This window comes from Dipteris shenzhenensis, chromosome 3, assembly GCF_047967505.1.
Source record: "Dipteris shenzhenensis isolate YYH24624 ecotype China chromosome 3, Dip_SZ_1.0, whole genome shotgun sequence".
Lineage (NCBI taxonomy): Eukaryota > Viridiplantae > Streptophyta > Polypodiopsida > Gleicheniales > Dipteridaceae > Dipteris > Dipteris shenzhenensis.
In genome coordinates, this window is record NC_141598.1 from 4,263,873 (window position 1) to 4,283,471 (window position 19,599).

The 19,599-nt window shown below is 43.9% G+C and overlaps 1 protein-coding gene across 1 annotated transcript; it reads left to right on the forward strand.

Moving 5' to 3' along the window:
• Window positions 1-1,656: 1,656 nt before the first annotated feature.
• Window positions 1,657-18,887, forward strand: LOC147903251 (uncharacterized). Its single transcript, XM_087372792.1, has 8 exons — window positions 1,657-2,309; window positions 5,761-5,793; window positions 5,891-5,992; window positions 6,898-7,015; window positions 17,621-17,921; window positions 18,079-18,133; window positions 18,236-18,314; window positions 18,450-18,887. The coding sequence occupies exons 1-7, from the start codon at window positions 2,184-2,186 to the stop codon at window positions 18,308-18,310; spliced, it is 810 nt and encodes a 269-aa protein (XP_087228918.1). The 5' UTR covers window positions 1,657-2,183; the 3' UTR covers window positions 18,311-18,314; window positions 18,450-18,887.
• The last annotated feature ends 712 nt before the right edge of the window (window positions 18,888-19,599 follow it).

Sequence of the window (19,599 nt, forward strand, 5' to 3'; positions counted from 1 at the left end):
ATTGGCATGATGCTAAAATTTATTGCTTTCTTCACATATAAGTCATGTCTTTGACTAATAGATGGAGATGTGGCTTGAGAAACCGCTCTTGCTAAGCAATTTTATGCTTCTAGAAATTCTTGAGGCCCAATAAGCTTTAAGTGAACCTCTTTTGCGATCTTATAATGATGACAATGGGTTGCGCTAAAGCTTCTTTATCTCACTTTTGACTAACTTGTTAAAATTAATGTTGCTAGTGGGCATCATTAAAGTCACAAATTGGGAAATCTGTTATAGACTGAAATGATAGTTTTGAACTAACAAAAATTTAGAAATTGTAAAAAACAAGCTCTCCCACTAAAGACATAGAGGTTGGACACTTCAAACCTCAATATCTTGAGCTTCAAAAGCTGAGATGCGGAGCTTTTGAAAATTGGTTTTCTCGAAAAGCTGAGATGTAGAACAATAGCTATGGCTATACACAAATAGGAGGCAACTATCGCTTGAAAACACATGCACTACTTGAGCTATGCAAGGGCGAAAGGAGAGAATGAACAGATCCATGAGCACAATAGGCTCTAATACCATTTTGAGAGAGTGCTTTCAGCTGTGGGAGAGAGAAGGCGAGTGGAGGGAGCCAACTTTCATACACCAAGATGTCTATAGAATATGCACAACTCTCTATTAGACAAGATGAAGGTTACAAAGATACATACCCAACTCTAACTTTGAGAACCCTAATGAGGAGATGCCCATTTTACCACTCTTTGTGTACAAGTATACGTCTATGGAGATGATGCAATTTACATCCTCAACATGCCTAAACTAAATCTTAAACTTAATCTCATCTAATGTAACCGACCTCCCCTACATTAACTTGCATTTGACCACCATTAGATTCCTTTCAAAATCTTATAGATATGCCTTACCTAACCTCCTATACAGAATCAAAGTGTCCACCATCTTCTATAAAGCATTTGAATAAAATACGAATAGTTTACTTCTATTGGACATAAAAGATATTGAAGAGATACCTTCACAACAAGACATAGTGATACCCTAGTGATAAGAATGATCCTTTTTTTACCTTTAGACATGACGTGGTTTTGAAGGTTTAAGCAAATTTGGCTTCTCAACAACTGTAGTTTACAAGTTGTGTTTTGCTAATTAAGGTCAAGGTCAAATTCCAGTTTATGTGTACTTCTTAAAGTCTCCCTCTTTTGCATCAAGGAAGGTTGATGCCTGAGCATTGTGGGTGGTAAGGTCAAAATAAAATCGTTAATGAATAGACATATAATATAATAGGTGCAAGATAGAAATACATACAAAAAGATAAAATCCCATAAAATTTCACACAAGGGAGTTAATGGGATGGTTTGATGTGGCAGGCTGGGCTGAGGGAGGAAGCATGGCGAATTACAGATAGAGTTGTCTTCTCATTTTTGGCCTACCCTCAGGGTAGCCCTTAGCAACACTTCAAATTTGGTAAAGTAGAAATTAGATATTTTTTGAATTTTGGGAAGTACATTTTTGGAGAGAATGTTACTCTTGTTCATTGGACTTGAATGGAGACTTTAAAGTGGTTCTCCTCTCTCCTTCTTTTATCTCCTCGAGTCTTCTTCTTACACACCATCTCCCCGCCCCCCCCCTCTCTCTCTCTCCCCCCTTTATCTCGTGTAGTCTTCCTCCACACCATTTCCTTTTTGTTTGCTTTTTTTATCTTGGCCATGAATGATTATATCATTCACCTTGCTAACTCTCACGAAATCGTTTCCTCTCACCGTGAGTAGAGCAACCTTGAAAGTTGGTGCTTTGAAATGTGTCTTCTCGTTGCATATAGCCAGCGCACCAGGCATATGAAATTGAATTCTGATAGGGAGGCTTTATCAGAACGTGACGCCAAAAATTGCGCGCGCCCCTGCATTTGCTACATTTTAAGTTTAATTCACCACCCTTCCAAGAAATCTTGCGACCCTTCTTTTGCAATCGACCCATAGGCAGCAACCAAACGCGGCCACTGCAACGAATGGGTGAAAAAGCTGCCCGTTCAGGAGACTTAGAAGAAAATTTCAAGGCTTTTCATCCATGGTTCGGCTTTGGTTCCTGTATGATCGACAGGGAGTATTGAAGCAGCTGCTGGAACCGTTTGGGAATAGAATTGCTTCGCGTATCTGCTCGTCAGTTTTAGAAATCTCCCGCCCAAAATGCTGGCTTTGCCTGCTGGCTCCTCCCCTTTACTTGTAAAAAACTGTTGGTTCCTCGGTTTTAAAGCGGCATTTTTCCATGTCTCAGCCGTGTGTCAGGAGAAGTGGACCCCGAAATTCAAATACGTACGTCGTTTTTACCTTGCATGGAGTGCTTATTTTTTAACGTCGTTGCAGAATACTCTCTTAAGTCCCCTCTGTTCTTCAATAAGGCACCACGACACATAGTGCAGGGAAATGGCTAACAAAGCTAAAGCGACTCCAGACCCGCTCCAAAGAGGGGGTGATAATTTTTACTTCTGTTATCGGGAGACCAAACAAAATCTGTCATATGTATGTCGTACACACGCGCACACACATGCACACGCATAGCAGAAGGAAGGCAAAAGAGCTTTTGGGCAATCCTGAGAAAGTCGCAGATGCTATGAAAGCATATTTGAAGAGGGAGTTGGGACACTGAGACAGGGCTAAATTCAGCCGCTACCAACCCCTCCATCTAGATTATAACTAAGATTCTTCGTTGAGGATGGCACAGCCCAACAAAGGAGAAAGATCAGCTACATTCGGACAATGTCTTACCGCCTCAGGTAGCGGACAGAGAGAAAAGCTGGTACACTTTGGAAAGGATTGACACACCCAGGTGGAACAAGAGAGTCAAGATCGCCCACATCAGAAAGGAGAAGAATGAGACTCAGCATCTTCGAGTTGAAACCTGAACACAGGCATAACGTTATGTTTTGGATATCTGGGTACATAGCATAGTTAAACATGACATCTAATGTCCTTGCAATCACCAATTGAGAAAGCAATACATCTAATGCAAAAGATTTGCCAGAGTACAACACTCAGAAGTGCTGTGAAAAAGTAGTGAACGTCACTACCAGCTATATGCTCTAAGGTTGCTCAAATAGGATGCCAAATCTTGAGGTAGTTGCAACAACTACATGTTAAGGGACCACCAAGATTTTTAACGTAAGTGGAACCACCTTTAGAGCCAGGAAATCTGTCTCCAAGGAAATCCATCTCCACTCAAGGAAAAGACTGACTTAAAAAATCCAGGCATTGAATCTCGTAAGGCCTATTAAGACCAAAATTAATCACAACATAAATATACAAAGGGATCAAGCTTTTCTATGAAGGGATCCCTTTGCAATATTCTCCATCTCAACTCCTTTTTATTAGCATAGGAGAGCCACAGCATAAGAGATCCCAACTAGTTGTCATTGGTCAAATGTGACACATAGGAGTTGCCAATGGTGACATCCACAATGAAGGAGCTCTGCATATATTAACCTCTGTCTTCCTTGTTTCTCACATTTTTATTGGACAGTTTCCAAATGAGAAGATTATCTTGCTTATAGATTTGTGCAGGTAGAAGAAGAGATAGAGAACACTTTCTGATCTGAGAGAGAATACGCAGATGTACAACCACAATAGATCTCACCTACAGGATAGAAAACTGTATACAAGAACCTCCAAAATACGCACCACCACCTGCAGCAAACATACTCTGAGGTCTGGCCACACCACAAACTCTGTTGCCTCTACAGTAGAACACCTACCCGCTTCCAGTTCTAGGTCACGATCTTCATTTTTACAGATTTGGTGTCACTGAAGAAATAGATTCTTTGTCCAAGGTGGTCCTGGCTAGTGTAAGATCAGCATATGTAAAATGCCATGTATATATTGTTTTAGATATTTTGCAATACAAAGTCTCTCATGGCCGCCTCCTTGGGAGATGTGAGATCTGACTCCCCCAATGAGCCATCTAGTCCATCCCAACCCTTGTTTTTGGTTGCTTCCACTGGCTTTTGTCGTCAGTAGTAGTATTAGATTGTAATCAGCAATTTGAGTTGGGTCCCATTGTGTGTGTGCATCCAATCGTCTAGCTCATCAATGAATTGTTGGGCAAAGGGGGCATCCTTGGTTGAATCTGGATCTTTTTGTCTAGTTTTGCTCCATTTACTAGTCTCCTTGCTGCTTAGCTATCACCTTTTTGTGTAAATGTGAATGTAGCGTCTCACATTTCCTTGGGAACAAGATCAGTTTGTTATTCTCTCCCACAATTTTTGTCTCGACATTGTGTCCAAGGCCTTTTTGAAGTCTACTAAACACTAATACAACGCTTTATTCCTGCCATTAGCCCGCTCTGCTACTGCTTCGATCATCAGTTTGTTATTCTCTCCCACAATTTTTGTCTTGACATTGTGTCAAAGGCCTTTTTGAAGTCTACAAAATACCAATACAATGCTTTATTACTGCCCTTAGCCCGGGGGACTCTGTTACTGCTACGATGGTAACTCAATGATCCATTGTGGAATGCTTTGGTCTAAATCCTACTTGTGACAGCAACCCGGTCCTATTATCTTCAGCCCATTTACTATGTTTTGTCCAAGATGGCACCATATAATTTTGCCACCAGGTTGCTCACCAAGATGATTGAAAAGTTTATGGCTTCTTTCTTATCCCCTTCTTAAAGATGGGAATTATTTTGTCCGTTGGCCCTTTCTGGAGTTATACTTCTTCTAGAGCCTTGTTTGCTATTCATGGAAGGATTTCTCTTGTTTTTTGTTCTCCCATTTTGGCATCTTGGCCATATCTGTTGCTTGCCGATTCAGGCCTATGCGTGTAGTGCCCTTTCTAGGGTTTTCTGTATTCTTCCTGTTTATTATAATTTAATTTTAGAGGAGGATTTGTTTATTTGGATTTATGGCTTATTTTAAGATATTCCTTCTAAATGCCCTCTGTTCTGATTCAAGGTTTTAATCATGCTTGTTGCGTCTTCTACCATTACCTCTGATTTTGCCCAATCATTTTATTTTTAGCATACAATCTGTCTGAACCCATCACCTTCAACGTAGTCTTTCTTTTTCCAGATCGTGCTCTTTGGAAAACCTGTAATATTAGGGGCCATATTCCTTTCATGCTCCCATGTTTCTATCGCTGCAAATATATCCACTTCTGTTCCCATATTGTGATCTTGTCCATCGATAGCCCTTCCACATTTCATATTTTGATCTTCTTTCTTATTCCAGATTGTGGCCTTTGGAAACCCCATAATATCAGGGGCTGTATTCCTTTCATGCTTCCATGTTTCTATCGCTGCAATGTATCCACTCCTGTTCTTATATTGTGATCTTGTCCATCGGCAGGCCTTCCTTGTTTCCTATTTTGATCTTGAGGGTCTCGAGCCCATACATTTTACTTCTTTATGTTCCTTGTCCTCACTCTTTCCTTCTACTAGGGGTTTGCTGTCCCGTGCAACCCTTTTTTCCTCTCTTTTGGCTTTTTGTACTATTTAAGAACCTTATATTTCTAAATTGCCTGACCTTTGAGTGGTGCCTATGCTTCAAGACTCTCATCCTGGACTGACTGTCTTGGAATTGACAATTAGATGCGTGGGTCTCTTGTCTTTTTTGCACAGGTTCGTTCTAAGGAGACAGAGAGTTCGTGCTATGCTTTGAAACCTAAAGAATGCAGAATAACTGCTTGTGCCGAGAGAGAGAGAGAGAGAGAGAGAGAGAGAGAGAGAGAGAGGCCATATGAAGTAACTAGCATAAAATGCTGATGTGTACAGAATTTTAATGGAAGTATGGGTTTCATCGACAAGGTATGCTATAGGGCTTTAAACTGTCACATGTGCAATAGGTGATATGTTGCATGGGTTTTCTGCGTTCATAAAAATTGACCAGATCACCTGGATACAGGATTATTTCAATTACATGAAGAGAAAGTGGAGAGCTGATGCAAAGAGGGACTTGCTGAAGTGGCGCACCTCATTCGATGTATATACAGGCATTTTTTATCAGGTTTTGTAGCCAGCGCTTCATAGTCTCTCTAAGCTTTGTAGTTGGAAGGTTTTAAAACAGGATATCATGTGGTTTAGGTTAGAGAGCAAGTAAGCCCACCGATTGCTTCATGAGTTCAGGGATACCTGTTTTGTATTGATATCATTATGATATGGCTCCCTTATGGATGTCGATCCCGCTGAGCGGCTCCACCCCTTCAACTTGTTGTATCAGGTTATCTCAGTCTCATAGACCCTAGTCTCTCTAAGCTCTGTAGTTGGAAGGTTTTAAAACAGGATATCATGTGGCAGTTTAGGTTAGAGAGCAAGTAAGCCCGCTGAATGCTTCATGAGTTCAGGATATCTGTTTTGTATTGGTATCGTTATGATATGGCTCCTTTTCGTATTTGTCATGGGTGTTGATGCCTGCTGAGTGGCTCCACCCCTTCAACTCGTTGTATCAGGTTCTCTCAGTCTCATAGACCCTTCGGTCTTTCGAAGACTTTTAATAACTTTTCTTTTTTTCTCTCTTTCCATCTTGATACTGCTGATCGGAATAGGCTCAAATTTTCTGGCAGTGATAGGCTTTAAATTTTCAGGCAGAAATATGGAGAATGTATTCTTGCAAGTTGCATGCTAAATGTATATGCATGCTAAATGTATATGTTTGTGAGCAGTTATTGAGTATGACTGGCAAAATAGGGAGGTCTCTTTGCAGGTATGTATTGCTTTGGATGTAGGTCCATGTATGTCTTTACATTGTATTTAAATGGTACTTGTTTTCCATAGTCTACTTGTACAAGCTGTACATATGCAGATATTCGTCATGAGAGCATGCATCCATCTATCTTACTCATGATAAAGTTGTAGTGTTTAAAGCATTGTCAATGCTGGGTGAAAAAATGACATAATTATAATGCTTGCCAGCCATCGTCTAGTTTCAAAAGCCGCCCGAAATCACAAAAGCAACGAAATGGAGACCAAAAATGTTATTTCAGGTGGTCTGAAGATTCTGCAGACAGTTCAAGACGCAAGAAATGGAAGAGTAATCTCTATATGCCTTGGCCGCTACAAATCCATGCCTGTGTTTGTATGATGCAGCTAAGTTCTTCCTTTGATATTTCCAATCATCCCAACTGGATGGACTTTTTCTATTGTCATGCTATCATTGGAGGTATTAGAACTTCATGCTGTTTTGTTATATGTATATAAATAATGATATCTCTTGAGAGGGGCTGGATAAGATTCGTGGGTCACCTTGAGCTCCAAGTCTCTTTGTATGTCCATATCACATCGTGTTAGCTCGCTTGAACTGAAAGAGGGGGGGGGGGGGGGGGGGGGACGGGCTTCTCTCTCTCTCTCTCTCTCTCCCCCCCCGCCCCACCCCAAAGAAAATTAAAAATTAAAAAAAAAAACTCACAACCTCTGTGGAATAGGAACTGCGCTGTCTCACTCACTCAATGATGCAGATCACACACTAGAACCTCACTCAAAAGGTAGAGTATAGACAGTATATACAACAGAGAGAATACGAGAGAGAAACTCAGATGTATTCCTCCACCAAATAGTGGCAAGGCACAAGCTCAAGATGAGCACAAAAGACCAGCAAAGGGCTGGATACCTAAAGCCTGAGATCACTCCTACTCATCCTGCTCTACGGTGCCATTTGTAAGCTTCAGTAGCTGCTATGTCTGATGAAGAATGGAGGGGGGGAAGGGGGCTTTATATAGGTGCAGCCAGCCCCAGCCCCCTTGAGCAAGCCGACTAGGTCGGCCCTGCTATATGTGAGCCAACTGGCCGACCGGCCTGGTTGGCTGGACCAACCAGCCCCAGGGGTTGGCCTATAAGTAGGGCCTCCCTTGGCTACCATTTGCTGCTGCTTGCTGCATGTCCTGCAGCCCATAGACACCCCCCCAAAACATCACCCCCCCTCATGGTACAATGCCCCCTGGTCCCCACAAATTGGGGGCTCACAGGTGGGTGGTATTGACCTCCAACATGCCCTCTCAATGACACCACAGTGGGCCGATTCCCATGCATCGAATGAGGTGCTCCATTTGCTCCCGCGGGAGTGCCTTCGTGAAAATGTCGGAAAGGGTGTCGGTGGTCGGACAGTACATCAGCTCCAAGACGTAGTTGATGATGAGAGTCCGTATGAAGTGGTAATGGACTTCGATGTGCTTCGTCTGTTGCATGAAACACTGGGTTCTTCGCGCTAGCCATGCAACTCTGGTTGTCACACATGACCACCGTCGCCTCCCCCTGAATCACCTACATATCCTCAAGTATCCACCTGAGCCACAACTTCTTGCATGCTGCAGTGCACGCAGCTCGGTAGTCCACCTCTATGGAAGAAAGGGCAACTGAGGATTATTTCTTGCTCAGCCAGGAAATGGCCCCTCTACAAGCACAAAACAGTACCCTGAAGTAGAACGCCTGGTGTTGCTGTCACCTGCTCAATCTGAGTCACAGAATTCACCTAACTCAATCCCTGTGGTGTATGTAATCCCTTATGTGCAAGTGCCTTTCAGATACCTCAGCACCCGTAGACCTGTTGTCCAGTTATGCTCCTTGGGTTTCGCAGAGAACTGACACAACAGCCCAACGGCAAAGGAGATATCCGGCCTGGTGTTGGTTAGATAAAGCAGACTGCCCACCAACCATCGATACCTGCTGGTATCTACCAGATCTAAAGAGACATGAACGCTCAACTTCTGCCCAACCTCCATCGATGTCACAGCATCCTTGCAGTCTTCCATCTCGAACCACTTCAGTATCTCCCGATGGTATTTCTCTTGAGAGATGAAGATGCCATCCTTGTTCTGCCTGAACTCCATCCCAAGGAAGTAGTGGAGAGATCCCAAGTTTGTCATCTCGAACCCTTTCATGAGCAGCTTCTTGACCTGAGAGATCTTCCTGGTATGGTCACCGCTAAGTAAGATCAATGATCCCCCTCTAAAAAGAGACAGAGGTTCGCATCCAATGGACATCGATTCAACCCGATCTTCGAGAAGAATACATTGATGCACTGGGTACCATGCTCTTGGGGCCTTTTTCAGCCCATAGAATGCCTTCTTTAGTGTGTTTGAAGCGGATCCTAGAACCTGAAAACCGGGTGGTTGATCAACATATACCTCCTCCTCTAAGGTTCCGTTCAAGAATGCTGACTTCGCATCCATCCGGAATATGGACCATCCGTGATGGGCAGCCAAAGCGATCACTGTCCGAATAGTGACCATCCAGGCTGTGGGGGCAAAGGTGTTGTCAAAGTCGAGTCCCTCTGACTGAGCATAGCCTTTTACTACCAATCTTGCTTATATTTGTCCAAGCTCCCATCGGACTTGAACTTAAGCTTGTACACCCACTTGGTACCTATTACCTTCTGCTTGTAAGGTTTGGCCACCAAGTCCCAGATTTCATTTTTCAGAATGGCGTCTATCTCTACCTTCATGGCAGCATGCCACTCCAGTATATAAAGTTTCGCTTCCTCAAAGGTCCGGAGCTCATGGAGCTGAGCCACCAAGGCGAAATTCGAAGTTGACTGAGGGTGCAGACACATTGCGTCGCGACCGCCGTCGAACTCCAGAACTTGACTTAAGAATGTCCTTGACCTGAGAATTTTGCAAGGTCGTTAGATACCACGGTGGTAACTTCCTATCACTGGAAGTTGACTCGGGGGTGTCTCTGGCTCTTCCTTTGGCTCCTCGGGATCTTCAATTTGATAATGGTCAACTTGGGTGTTAGAAATTTGGGAACTTTGATGACCTCTTCTTCTGCTTGAGACACTGCTTCCTCAAAGACCACGTCCCTATTGATCAATTTCTATTTCTTCATTGGGTTGACGACACTGTACCCCTCAGATTCTTCACAGTACACGAAAAAGACCCACTTCTTGCTCTTGGAATAAAGCTTTGACCTGTCATCTTTATGCACATGTACGAATGCATCAGAACAAAAAATCCTCAGATGAGAGTTAGTGGGCTTCTTACCATAGAATGCTTCATAGGGCGTCATATCTGCTGCCTTGGAATGAGAACTGCAATATGGACTGCTTCACCCCAGTAAGCTTCCGAGAGATATCTCCCTTTGATCATGGTCTGTAACCGTTTGGTGCTTTCGCTCAGCAACCCCATTCTACTGAGATGTGCAAGCTTGATTCCATGCTTCCTACAAAAAGTGTTGAACTTTATGGAGGTGAACTCCCTTCGATCAATGCAGAATGATTTGACACCTCTCTCTCTCTCTCTCTCTCTCTCTCTCTCTCTCTCTCTGCCGATCTTTGCATTAGTTTTGGAAAGCCGTATAAATGACCATGCCGAGACGACAGGACTCAGAGCCAGAGGGCAGGCTGGATTTCGTAGGGATCATTCGACACTTGACCACATCCTCACACTTAGGGCACTGGTGGAGGAGGCGAAGTCACGAAGGCAACGGCTTTATTGTTGCTTCGTGGACTTCAGGAAGGCATTTGACACAGTTCCGCGATTCAGATTGTTTCAGAGGATTCGCCAGATGGGCTTTAGTGGAGAGATACAGTGGGCTATCATGGCTTTGTATGAGAGGGTCACTGGTCGGGCTCGGACACGTGAGGGGCTCTCAGAGGAGGTATGCAGCACGATTGGGGTGAAGCAGGGCTGCCCGCTCTCTCCCACTCTCTTTGGATTATATATTGATGAGCTAGAGATGTTTGTACAGATGACAGGTGGTGTGGGCTCTACTCTCTCAGGATCCTCCATTCCTATCCTCCTGTATGCGGACGATGTGGTTCTCATTTCCTCTACTGCTCAGGGCCTCCAGGCACATATTGAGGCACTCCACAGGTTTTGCCAGGACAGGGGGTTGACCGTAAACCTTGGCAAGACCAAGGTTATGGTTTTCAACACCTCTGATCGTATTTACAGCACGGATGAGTTTTACTTCACTTATGACGGACAGCCCATTGAGCTTGTTAGAGAGTACACTTATTTGGGGGCAGTTTTCAGGGGACCGGTCTTCACCATGACATATGCAGCACGAGATAGGATTAGTAAAGGGTATGCTTCGTTGGCTCATCTCGAGCGTCAGTGTTTTCAGTCCCACTTTCAGCATCCCGATACGAAATCCTTGCTTTTTGATACATTGGTGAGACCAGCTGCGATGTATGCAGCTCCTTTCTGGGCAGGAGACCTCGGCGCTGCAGATTGGAGACGAGTAGAGAGGTTACAGATCATCATGTTCTCTCGGCTCATTAGGGCCAAGGCTACAGTTCCGCACGAGATCATACTAGCAGAGTTTGGAGCTACTCCCCTTGCATTGGATGCAGCGTTTCAGTCGGTCATGTATCTGCACAGGGTCAGGGAGTTTGGAGACTCAGCAGCAGGCAGAGCTCGGTTGCCATGGTTAGCACTTGCATCTTCTATGGAGTTGGCACGATCAGGGACCCGATACTGCTGGTACTTCAGACTCACTAGATGGCTCACATCCCTTGGACTAGACATGGATAGACTGCCTCCGTTCCGATACAGCATAGATGCCCCTCATCTCGAGTTGACTCGCCACGAGCTTAGCCAGGTCACGAGAGCAGACTTGCTGCAGCTTCATACGTATCGCACTTGGATTTATCCCACGCAGCTTCCGGTGAAGATGGCCACATATCGTGACCACTTCCTTCGGATCTCAGAGGATGGATTTGTCATCCCACCAGGCTATACAGGTACCCACATGTCCCACTCACTGAGGATTGCCCTCGGCCAGCTTAGAGTCTCTTCGCATCAGCTCGAGATAGAGGCTGGTAGGATGCGACGCATGGAGGATGGACGGCGACCAGGCCGAGAGACCAGGATCTGCCCTTGTTGCACCATGGGAGAGGTGGAGTCAGAGGAGCACTTCATTTGCAGATGCCCGCTATATTATGAGATCAGAGGTAGATTCCACTGTCTCTTCACGGATGGCTTTGGACCTCTCTCACGAGTGATGGACTACGAGGATCAGCATTGCCTAGCCCTTTATGTCAGGGAGGCCACTATGCTTCGGCGAGACTACCTCAGAGAGCACAGACCGGAGCGTGATAGAGCCCAGCCTCATAGAGCTCAGGCACACGCCATACCAGAGGACAGAGACCAGGAGGAGCACGAGGACGGCAGAGCCCACACAGGACACATGCCTCCACCATGTGGATGTACATATGAGATGGTTTGTAGACGCCGCAGGATCTTGTTACATAGGGGACGTACTCGCCGCTTCATCTCCAGACGATCCAGGATGATGGCAGCATTTCGGAGGAGACTCACTCATGGAGATCTCGCCCCACCAGCCGCTCACCTCACCTTTGCCCAGATTTGTACTCTCATAGCAGGAGGCAGAGTCGATGGACAGGATTTCCAGTATTATTTTGGTTCTCAGACTCCGTGACACCTGGACTTGTATCTTTGCATTGGCATATTGTGCTCATCCCCCCCATTTTGCACCCGGGGGCGGTTTCCTTGCATCTAGTTTACTCTGTATTTAGGCTCAGATTTGACATTATGTACTTTCACTTGCATTATATTGCGTAGCACTTAGATGATATTCGACGATGCCTCTTCTTTGGGGCACGTTGATTTTGTGCTATCTTGTATGCAGAGTTCTTGATGTCCCATGGGCCCATTTTGGCCTCTAGTGGACAATAATACACTTTCTTTCTTTCTTTCTTTCTCTCTCTCTCTCTCTCAGTTTAGCACTCAGCAAGGGCCCTCGATCAGTGCGGAATGCTTTGACATCTCTCTCTCTCTCTCTCTCTCTCTCTCTCTCTCTCTCATAGCTTAGCACTCAGCAAGGGCCCTAGCGCGTCCTTTGCTCCAGCCCACTGTGGCTTGTATGAGATCTTCCTTTTTGGTGTACTTTGTACCTTGTCCCATAGGCCCGTGAGGCCTCCTGCGGATTTTAAATACATCTTTCTTTCTTCTTTCTCTCTCGCGAGGCAATTAGGCACCTGTGAGAGGCTACTTCGATCATGGAGACAAGAACAGACTTCTTCCTAGCAGATCCCTCTCAGAGCTCTATCACAGAGTTCTTCCAGCCAGATCACACGGACCCCCACGATTCGAGGCCTCGACATGATCGTGACCCAGAGCCAGTGACTCAACAGCTCAGACAGAGGGTTGACGCGCAGATTACACGTGGGGTTATCCCCTCTCTATTCAGGGTCGAAGCCCGGCCGACAGAGGTTACTGTAGCTTTTGTTAGGCGCAGAGCTATGACTAGGAGACGTCACACCCGTGAGCAGCCGACAACACATCACCGATTTCATGCCTACATTGCCTCATCCACCTTGATGTCCTGATGATGATGATGATGATGATGAGATTGATATGTAGTTGACCACTGAAGTTTGACATGACTATGTTGTACTTAGTACTATCATTTTGCATTTTTTGCATTTTGCATTGGTGTGGATGCTCATTTTAGTAGCTTCACCCTCACAGCTCGTTTGTACCAAGATTTTTATAGTCTCATAGACCCATCGGTCTTCCGAAGACTTTAATAAACTTTCTTTCTTTCTTTCTTTCTTTCTTCTTTCTATCTGTCTATCTATCCATCTATCTATCTATCTATCTATTTATCTATCTATCTATCTATCTATCTATCTATTTATCTATCTATCTCTACATCCATCTTGTTCACTGCACAGAATGTGCGAGCTTATGGGTGGATCTTGAATCCAAATTTTGAGTTCTAAATTCTAACAAGTTATATCATAGGGCAGAAATAAACGTCGCAGCTGAAGGCTGAAGCCTAAGAGAAAAGACATTCAACACTTTCTTGTAATGTCTTGCTGTTGTTGATGCTTCTCTCGATTCTATCCATTACTCATACAACAGCCCTAAGGTTGAGCCCTCTCAATCTATCAAGCGTAGGACACAAAAATCAGCCTCAAAGCAACCACAAGTGCAGCAGCAGCATCCCAAAAGCTCGTACCCATCATTGTGCGTGTAAATGCAAGAGCCTTGGGTTTATCGTGATCCTCCCAAGCCATCCACTCTGGAGAAAACAGTGCGAAGCAAGCCAGAATGCACTCTAATGAGCCTCTACAATACAATACATATATATGCAAAGCGTGTTTGTGGAGGCTTCAATAGCTCCAGGTCACTATTAGCTCTTTACATAGCCAAAACTTTTGGCTTCTTTGTGACGAATTGGAACAAGGACGGGAGCATGTGCAAGGTCTTGCAAGTAGGACCCTCCCACTCCTCACCGATGTGAGAGATGGCTCTCACAATGCACCTCCACTGTGGAGTTTTGACAACATGAAAAGGAAAATTTTATTGATTAGATGCCATGCAAATTTCTCAACGTGCTTGCTTCTTGTAGACCCCTCTCATTGATCTCTTGATGTTCAGTTGTCCCACTTTTCCTCTTATAAGATATTCTGGCTATGCATCAATTCCCTTGCTCCTGCCTTGCCCTCTTCTGAGCACCTATTGCTTCAGTTTCTTCGCTGCTTTCTTGAACTCCATTGGCATGGGCTGTAGCTTGAATTTCCAAGTTGTGTGCCACATCTGGTAGCGCTTGGTTGCAAACATCAACCCCCTTTGATTTCTTACCTCCCAAATGCACCTTGATCCATTGCACACCTCCACCAAATACTAGCCCACAATAATTGCAAACCATACATTTGATGCCTTAAGTGTCATAGGAGCCCTATGTGTGTAGCACTTCTCCACTCATTTTGGGCATCTGGATACCCTTTCTCCTCGGGTCGTGTCTGCACGTCAGCTTCTTTTGCAGCATATTTATCCAATTCTGTCTGATGCTCAAGCTTTGGAACTTGAACATCCCTTCACTGGAAGGGAATTGTCTGATGCACTGAGATCCTGTGGCAGATGGAAATCTCCAAGATGGGATAGTCTCACTGTTGAATTTTTATTTGCATTCTGGGATCTTCTTAAATTCAACTTGCTACAAATGGTAAATACAGCATGGCAAAATCAGCAGATGCCTGTGTCATGGAAAAAGGATCTTCTCAAGCTAATTCCAAAAAAGCAGCTATGTGATTCACTTGGTGATTGGAGGCCAATCACACTCATGCCGGTCATTTACAAGATCATTGCCAAAATGGTGGTTGATCGGATTAAAGGTTATTTGCATGATGGGTTGCATCTCTCCCAATATGGCTTTGTTTCACGTTGCCATATCACAGATAACATTGCCAATGCTTATATTGGGATTGAATATGCCAAATACGTGCAGCAGGATGTTCTACTCTTGCAGGTAGATATTGCAAAAGCCTTTGAGACAGTTCAATGGGATTTCATCTCGCAAACTATGCGAGCTTTGGGGTTTTGACAAAAAATGTAGTAGGTTATTTAATGGCTTTACAGAGATAGCAATGCGGCTTGCATTATTTCTGGAAATATCTCTGATGAGTGGACTCTTCGTTGTTCGGTCCGCCAGGGATGCCCTCTCAGTGCTTTACTGTATGCCATTGCTATGCTGCAATATATTGATCATCTTGTGGCTACAGGATCACTTCATGGCTTGGAATTGGATGCTAATCGCAGCATGGTTGCTCAAGCTTATGTTGATGATTCTTTCTTTACCCCGAAGAATACGCCCCATGATCTTGGTGCCTTGATGCATGCCCTCTCTGTTTATGGTTTGGCAGCTGGTCTTCATGTTAATTTTCAGAAGTCTAAGCTGCTCCCTTTGCATTCCAAAGACTGGCATAGTCTATTATGGCCCGAGGATATCATTCCACCCACTCAGTTTGTTTGTCATCTTGGTTACCCTTTGGGGTGGGAACTCACTTGTCGACAACAAACTGATTGGGTTTTGGCTAAGCTTCAGAAAAAGCTTGAGTATTGGAAACTGGCAACCTGGCCTTTGCACGTTCGTCTTCGAATAGTGCAGTCCATCCTTGCGGCATATATTCAATTTTAGTCGCCATTGATCATGTTCACCAAGGTAGATCTACATCTTTCATGTTTGTCTTTATGGAACTCTTCTGGCGATCCAAACATGGCAGAAAAAGTCTCAAGTTGCTTTCGATGCATCACATTTGTTCTCCCAAGATGCATGGTGGATTGAACATCACGGATATTCATGTGCATATTCTTGCCCACAGGGGGAAAATGTTGCTGCAATTTCTGCAAGGTGATCAGCCTTGGGCTCTTATGATTAGGACTCTGGTCACTCATATCAGTATTTCTGCGTTTGGTCATTGGCAACTCAATCACTGGGATTTCTTTTTTGGCTGCATTGATGGCACTTTGCCTGGATGCCCTTTTGTCTCCCGCTTGCTTCTTGACTGGAAGCATGTTCTTTCTCATCTGGAATGGAATGGACGGCAATCTTTGCTTGGGAATTCTTTGAGAGCTAAAAGCATTCACTGGTCGAAAGTCTTTCAACCTCCCTTGGCTTTACAGGAACCTCGACGTTCCTACTTTTTCTCGTTTAAAGGCATCACCTCGGTTGCTGATGTTATAGATGATGCTGGTACTGTGCTCCCCTTTTCTCTAGCAGCCACTACATATGGATTGGGCTCTCATTATCGTCCTTTGTGGCAAAAAATTACTTCTATGCTTTCGCCTTTTATTCCGATTCCTCCTTTGGAACTCCAGGACCGGCTGGAAGATTAGACTTTGACTTCTCCAGGGTCCTCTTCTCGTCTTTTGAGGCTATCTCAGATTACTATACCTGCATTGTATAAAATCCCTTTGCCTCAACCTTGGGTTTTAGAGAGAGGTGATTTTGTTTGGTGAATGCATCGCCCAGCCAAGTAGTGGAGGTAAAGATTACAGCAACTTTGGGCCTATAAAGTACCGCTTCGGCAACAGGTTTTCTTTTGGCGAGTTCTTTTGGGAGTGTTTCCATCTGGACAGCTATTAGCTCATCGACACATTGCTCCTGCACTCTGCCATAGATGTTCTGCTTCTTCGGAGACTGTGCCTCACTTGTTTTGGCATTGTCCGTGCTCTCGTGAGTTTTTTGATCTGCTTCAACAGCGCCTGCGAGCGAGATTCCCATCTGTTCTGTTTGGGAAATTCTTCTGGCTATTTGGATTTCATCCATCCAGACCGGAGTTTCATCTTTTCTTCATTTGGGTTTGCTACTGGGCACTATGGACTTTATCGACGTATAGGAATTGTAAAGTCTTTGGTGATCCTACTTTCTCTCTGTTTGGCTTTTTTAGGCGTTCTCTGCAGCAATCTTTCTTTGATTGCTTGCAGACCCGCTGCATAGATCGTGAGGTCTTTTTGGCATATACTGAAATTTTCAGTTGATGTAATTGTAGCACCTTTTTTGAGGTTGCTACTCATATAATATAATCAATCAAAGATTTCACCCCAAAAAAAAATGTGTGTGTGTGTGTGTTTCACCCCCCCCAAAAAAAACTGTGTGTGTACATGTTGGGATCTTGATTATCCTGCCTTCTTGTCATATAATGACATGTTCTGTTGTTTGTAGCTGATTGTCCCTTTCATTGGGACCATCTTTTGTAATATAATGACAAATAATTTTCACCCCCCCAAAAGAAAATGTGTGTGTGTGTGTGTGTGTGTGTGTGTGTGTGTGAGAGAGAGAGAGAGAGAGAGAGAGGCACTCTGTAAAGGCAATCAAATGGTTTCAGCCGCTTTGTTTTAATAAAAAGTAAGTATCAAATTTTCTTTGCTGATTTTCACCATAAATGCAGTGTCCAAGCAGGCTAATCCAGAGGCTTCTAAGGAGTTTGGAAACGTTCCATTTCGGATTATTTGGCAATCTGGAAACTGCCACTATAGTCATTGGTGGGGGTTCTCTGTGGACTGTTTCTTTCAGGATTTTCCATCTTCAAATCAAAGAAGAAGCAACTTCAATAGTGGGTTCTCTACGAATGGTGATTCTACTGGCAAGAAAAAAAGGAAGATGGAACCATCTGTAGGGTCACCTTCAGATAGGAAAACTCTTGGATTATCTCGTACTGGTCCTTTGACAGTGGAAGAACTGAAGAAAGCGTAAGGCATTTTTATTTTTTTTATTACTGCAGACCTTGTATCATTAAGACTCTTGCCATCCTTGTTAAGTTGGCAGCCTTCTGCTTCAAGAGGATGAATTTAGTCTTGTATTGTAAAGATAGGATTAGAGGCTTACTTTTTTCTTGGAAAACCGCAGATTTCGATTGTCAGCTTTGAAATGGCACCCTGATATGCACAAGAGTGCATCCAAGGTCGTTTTCAAATTTCTTGCCATCAATCCATGAATTCCATTTCGAAGTAATATCTTGTTTTGCCCATTTTGTTCTGGTGCTTGATTCTTAAAATCTGTGCAGGTTACAGCAGAGGCAAGGTTTAAGGATTGTGGTGCAGCATATAAGTCCTTGCTGAATGCATTGAAAAGGTCTTGAATAGGTGTTTCACTGCTGCTGCCCTTTTTTACTATTTTTTCTTGCCATTGGTTTGGAAACAAGTAATACCTTATGCATTGAGTCATTTAAGATAGAAAGACTATTGGATTGACATTGTTGTCCTGTGTTCTTTATTCAGTTGAAAGGCACTTCCGTCCTTCTATTCAATCAGTTCATGACTCAGATATGACTCAGATAGGCATCCCAACTTAAGCTGAGCGTTAAACAGGTGTCAGGATATGCAGTAAATGCTGAAGCCATATGGCATGGTAGAAAACATTATATTTTCTGTGTCTGAAAAAAGGTACAAACGTGCATATAGTCTGAAGTGTGGAACTGATCCATCTTAATCTTTTTCCCTTTTGAACCAATAATAAAAGAGTCTGGGCGTAGGAGGTGGCAGAATTGATCATGAGTTTCTTTTGCCAACATTATGATAAATTATATAAACACTGGTTGGAGTGTTTGAGGTGGCTGAACTGCCCATGATGATGTTATTCAATGGGTGGAATTGAAGGGACTGTGAATCTGAAGGACTCAGCATTGATTTTGTAAAAACATATTCTAATGGTCATAAGAGAGGACAATGTCTCAAGTGTATTTTGCAACTGTCGTTTCTGTTTTAAAGGAACGTTCAAAGAATATAGACATCTTGAATTATGGTATTGTTTACAATGGTTTGGTGCTTTCTCAAGATGGCATTGATTCTTGTTTCAATTTTCTGTTCCTATGGATTACAAAGCACATTTTATTTCATGGATTAGGCCCTATTCAGATTGTATATTTCCAATGTATCGTCTAGCTTTCTTTTGGACTCGACAGGACTATGGGAGAGTAGTGATGCCTTTATGAATTCAAGCTTTGTAATGCTATAGCTGGGTACTTGGAATTGCATTTTGAGACTCAACTCATTTGCGTTTAGTCTAAGACATTTGCACATATGTGTGATGATCTGTTATACTTGAGTTGAAGTTGGAGCGTTCGAATCCCAGTAGCTCTTGATTGGATGCAGAGTTGCAGATGTGTTCTTGGGTGCCGTAGGGAGGCCGCCTGAGATTTGGCATGCACCCAGGCGTGACTAGGCCCGCCAGCTAATATTTTGGAGTGCGGCGTCCGCTTGCATGGGAATGCATAACGCGATTTTTTATCGGACGACGACGAATCTCTGTATGGTGCCTGGCCGCATGTGAAACCCCCCTAAAGTTGATTTGAGCAGGAGGGTGACAAGTCATGGTCCTAGATCTAGTTATGGTAAAGTAGGGGAGAGAGAGAGAGAGAGAGAGAGAAGG

Coding starts and splice junctions, on each gene's coding strand:
- LOC147903251 (XM_087372792.1), top strand. CDS start 2,184: ATGCTGGCTTTGCCTGCTGGCTCCTCCCCTTTACTTGTAAAAAACTGT. Junction 2,310..5,760: donor GGACCCCGAAATTCAAATAC/GTACGTCGTTTT, acceptor TGATGTGTACAG/AATTTTAATGGAAGTATGGG. Junction 5,794..5,890: donor GTATGGGTTTCATCGACAAG/GTATGCTATAGG, acceptor ACCTGGATACAG/GATTATTTCAATTACATGAA.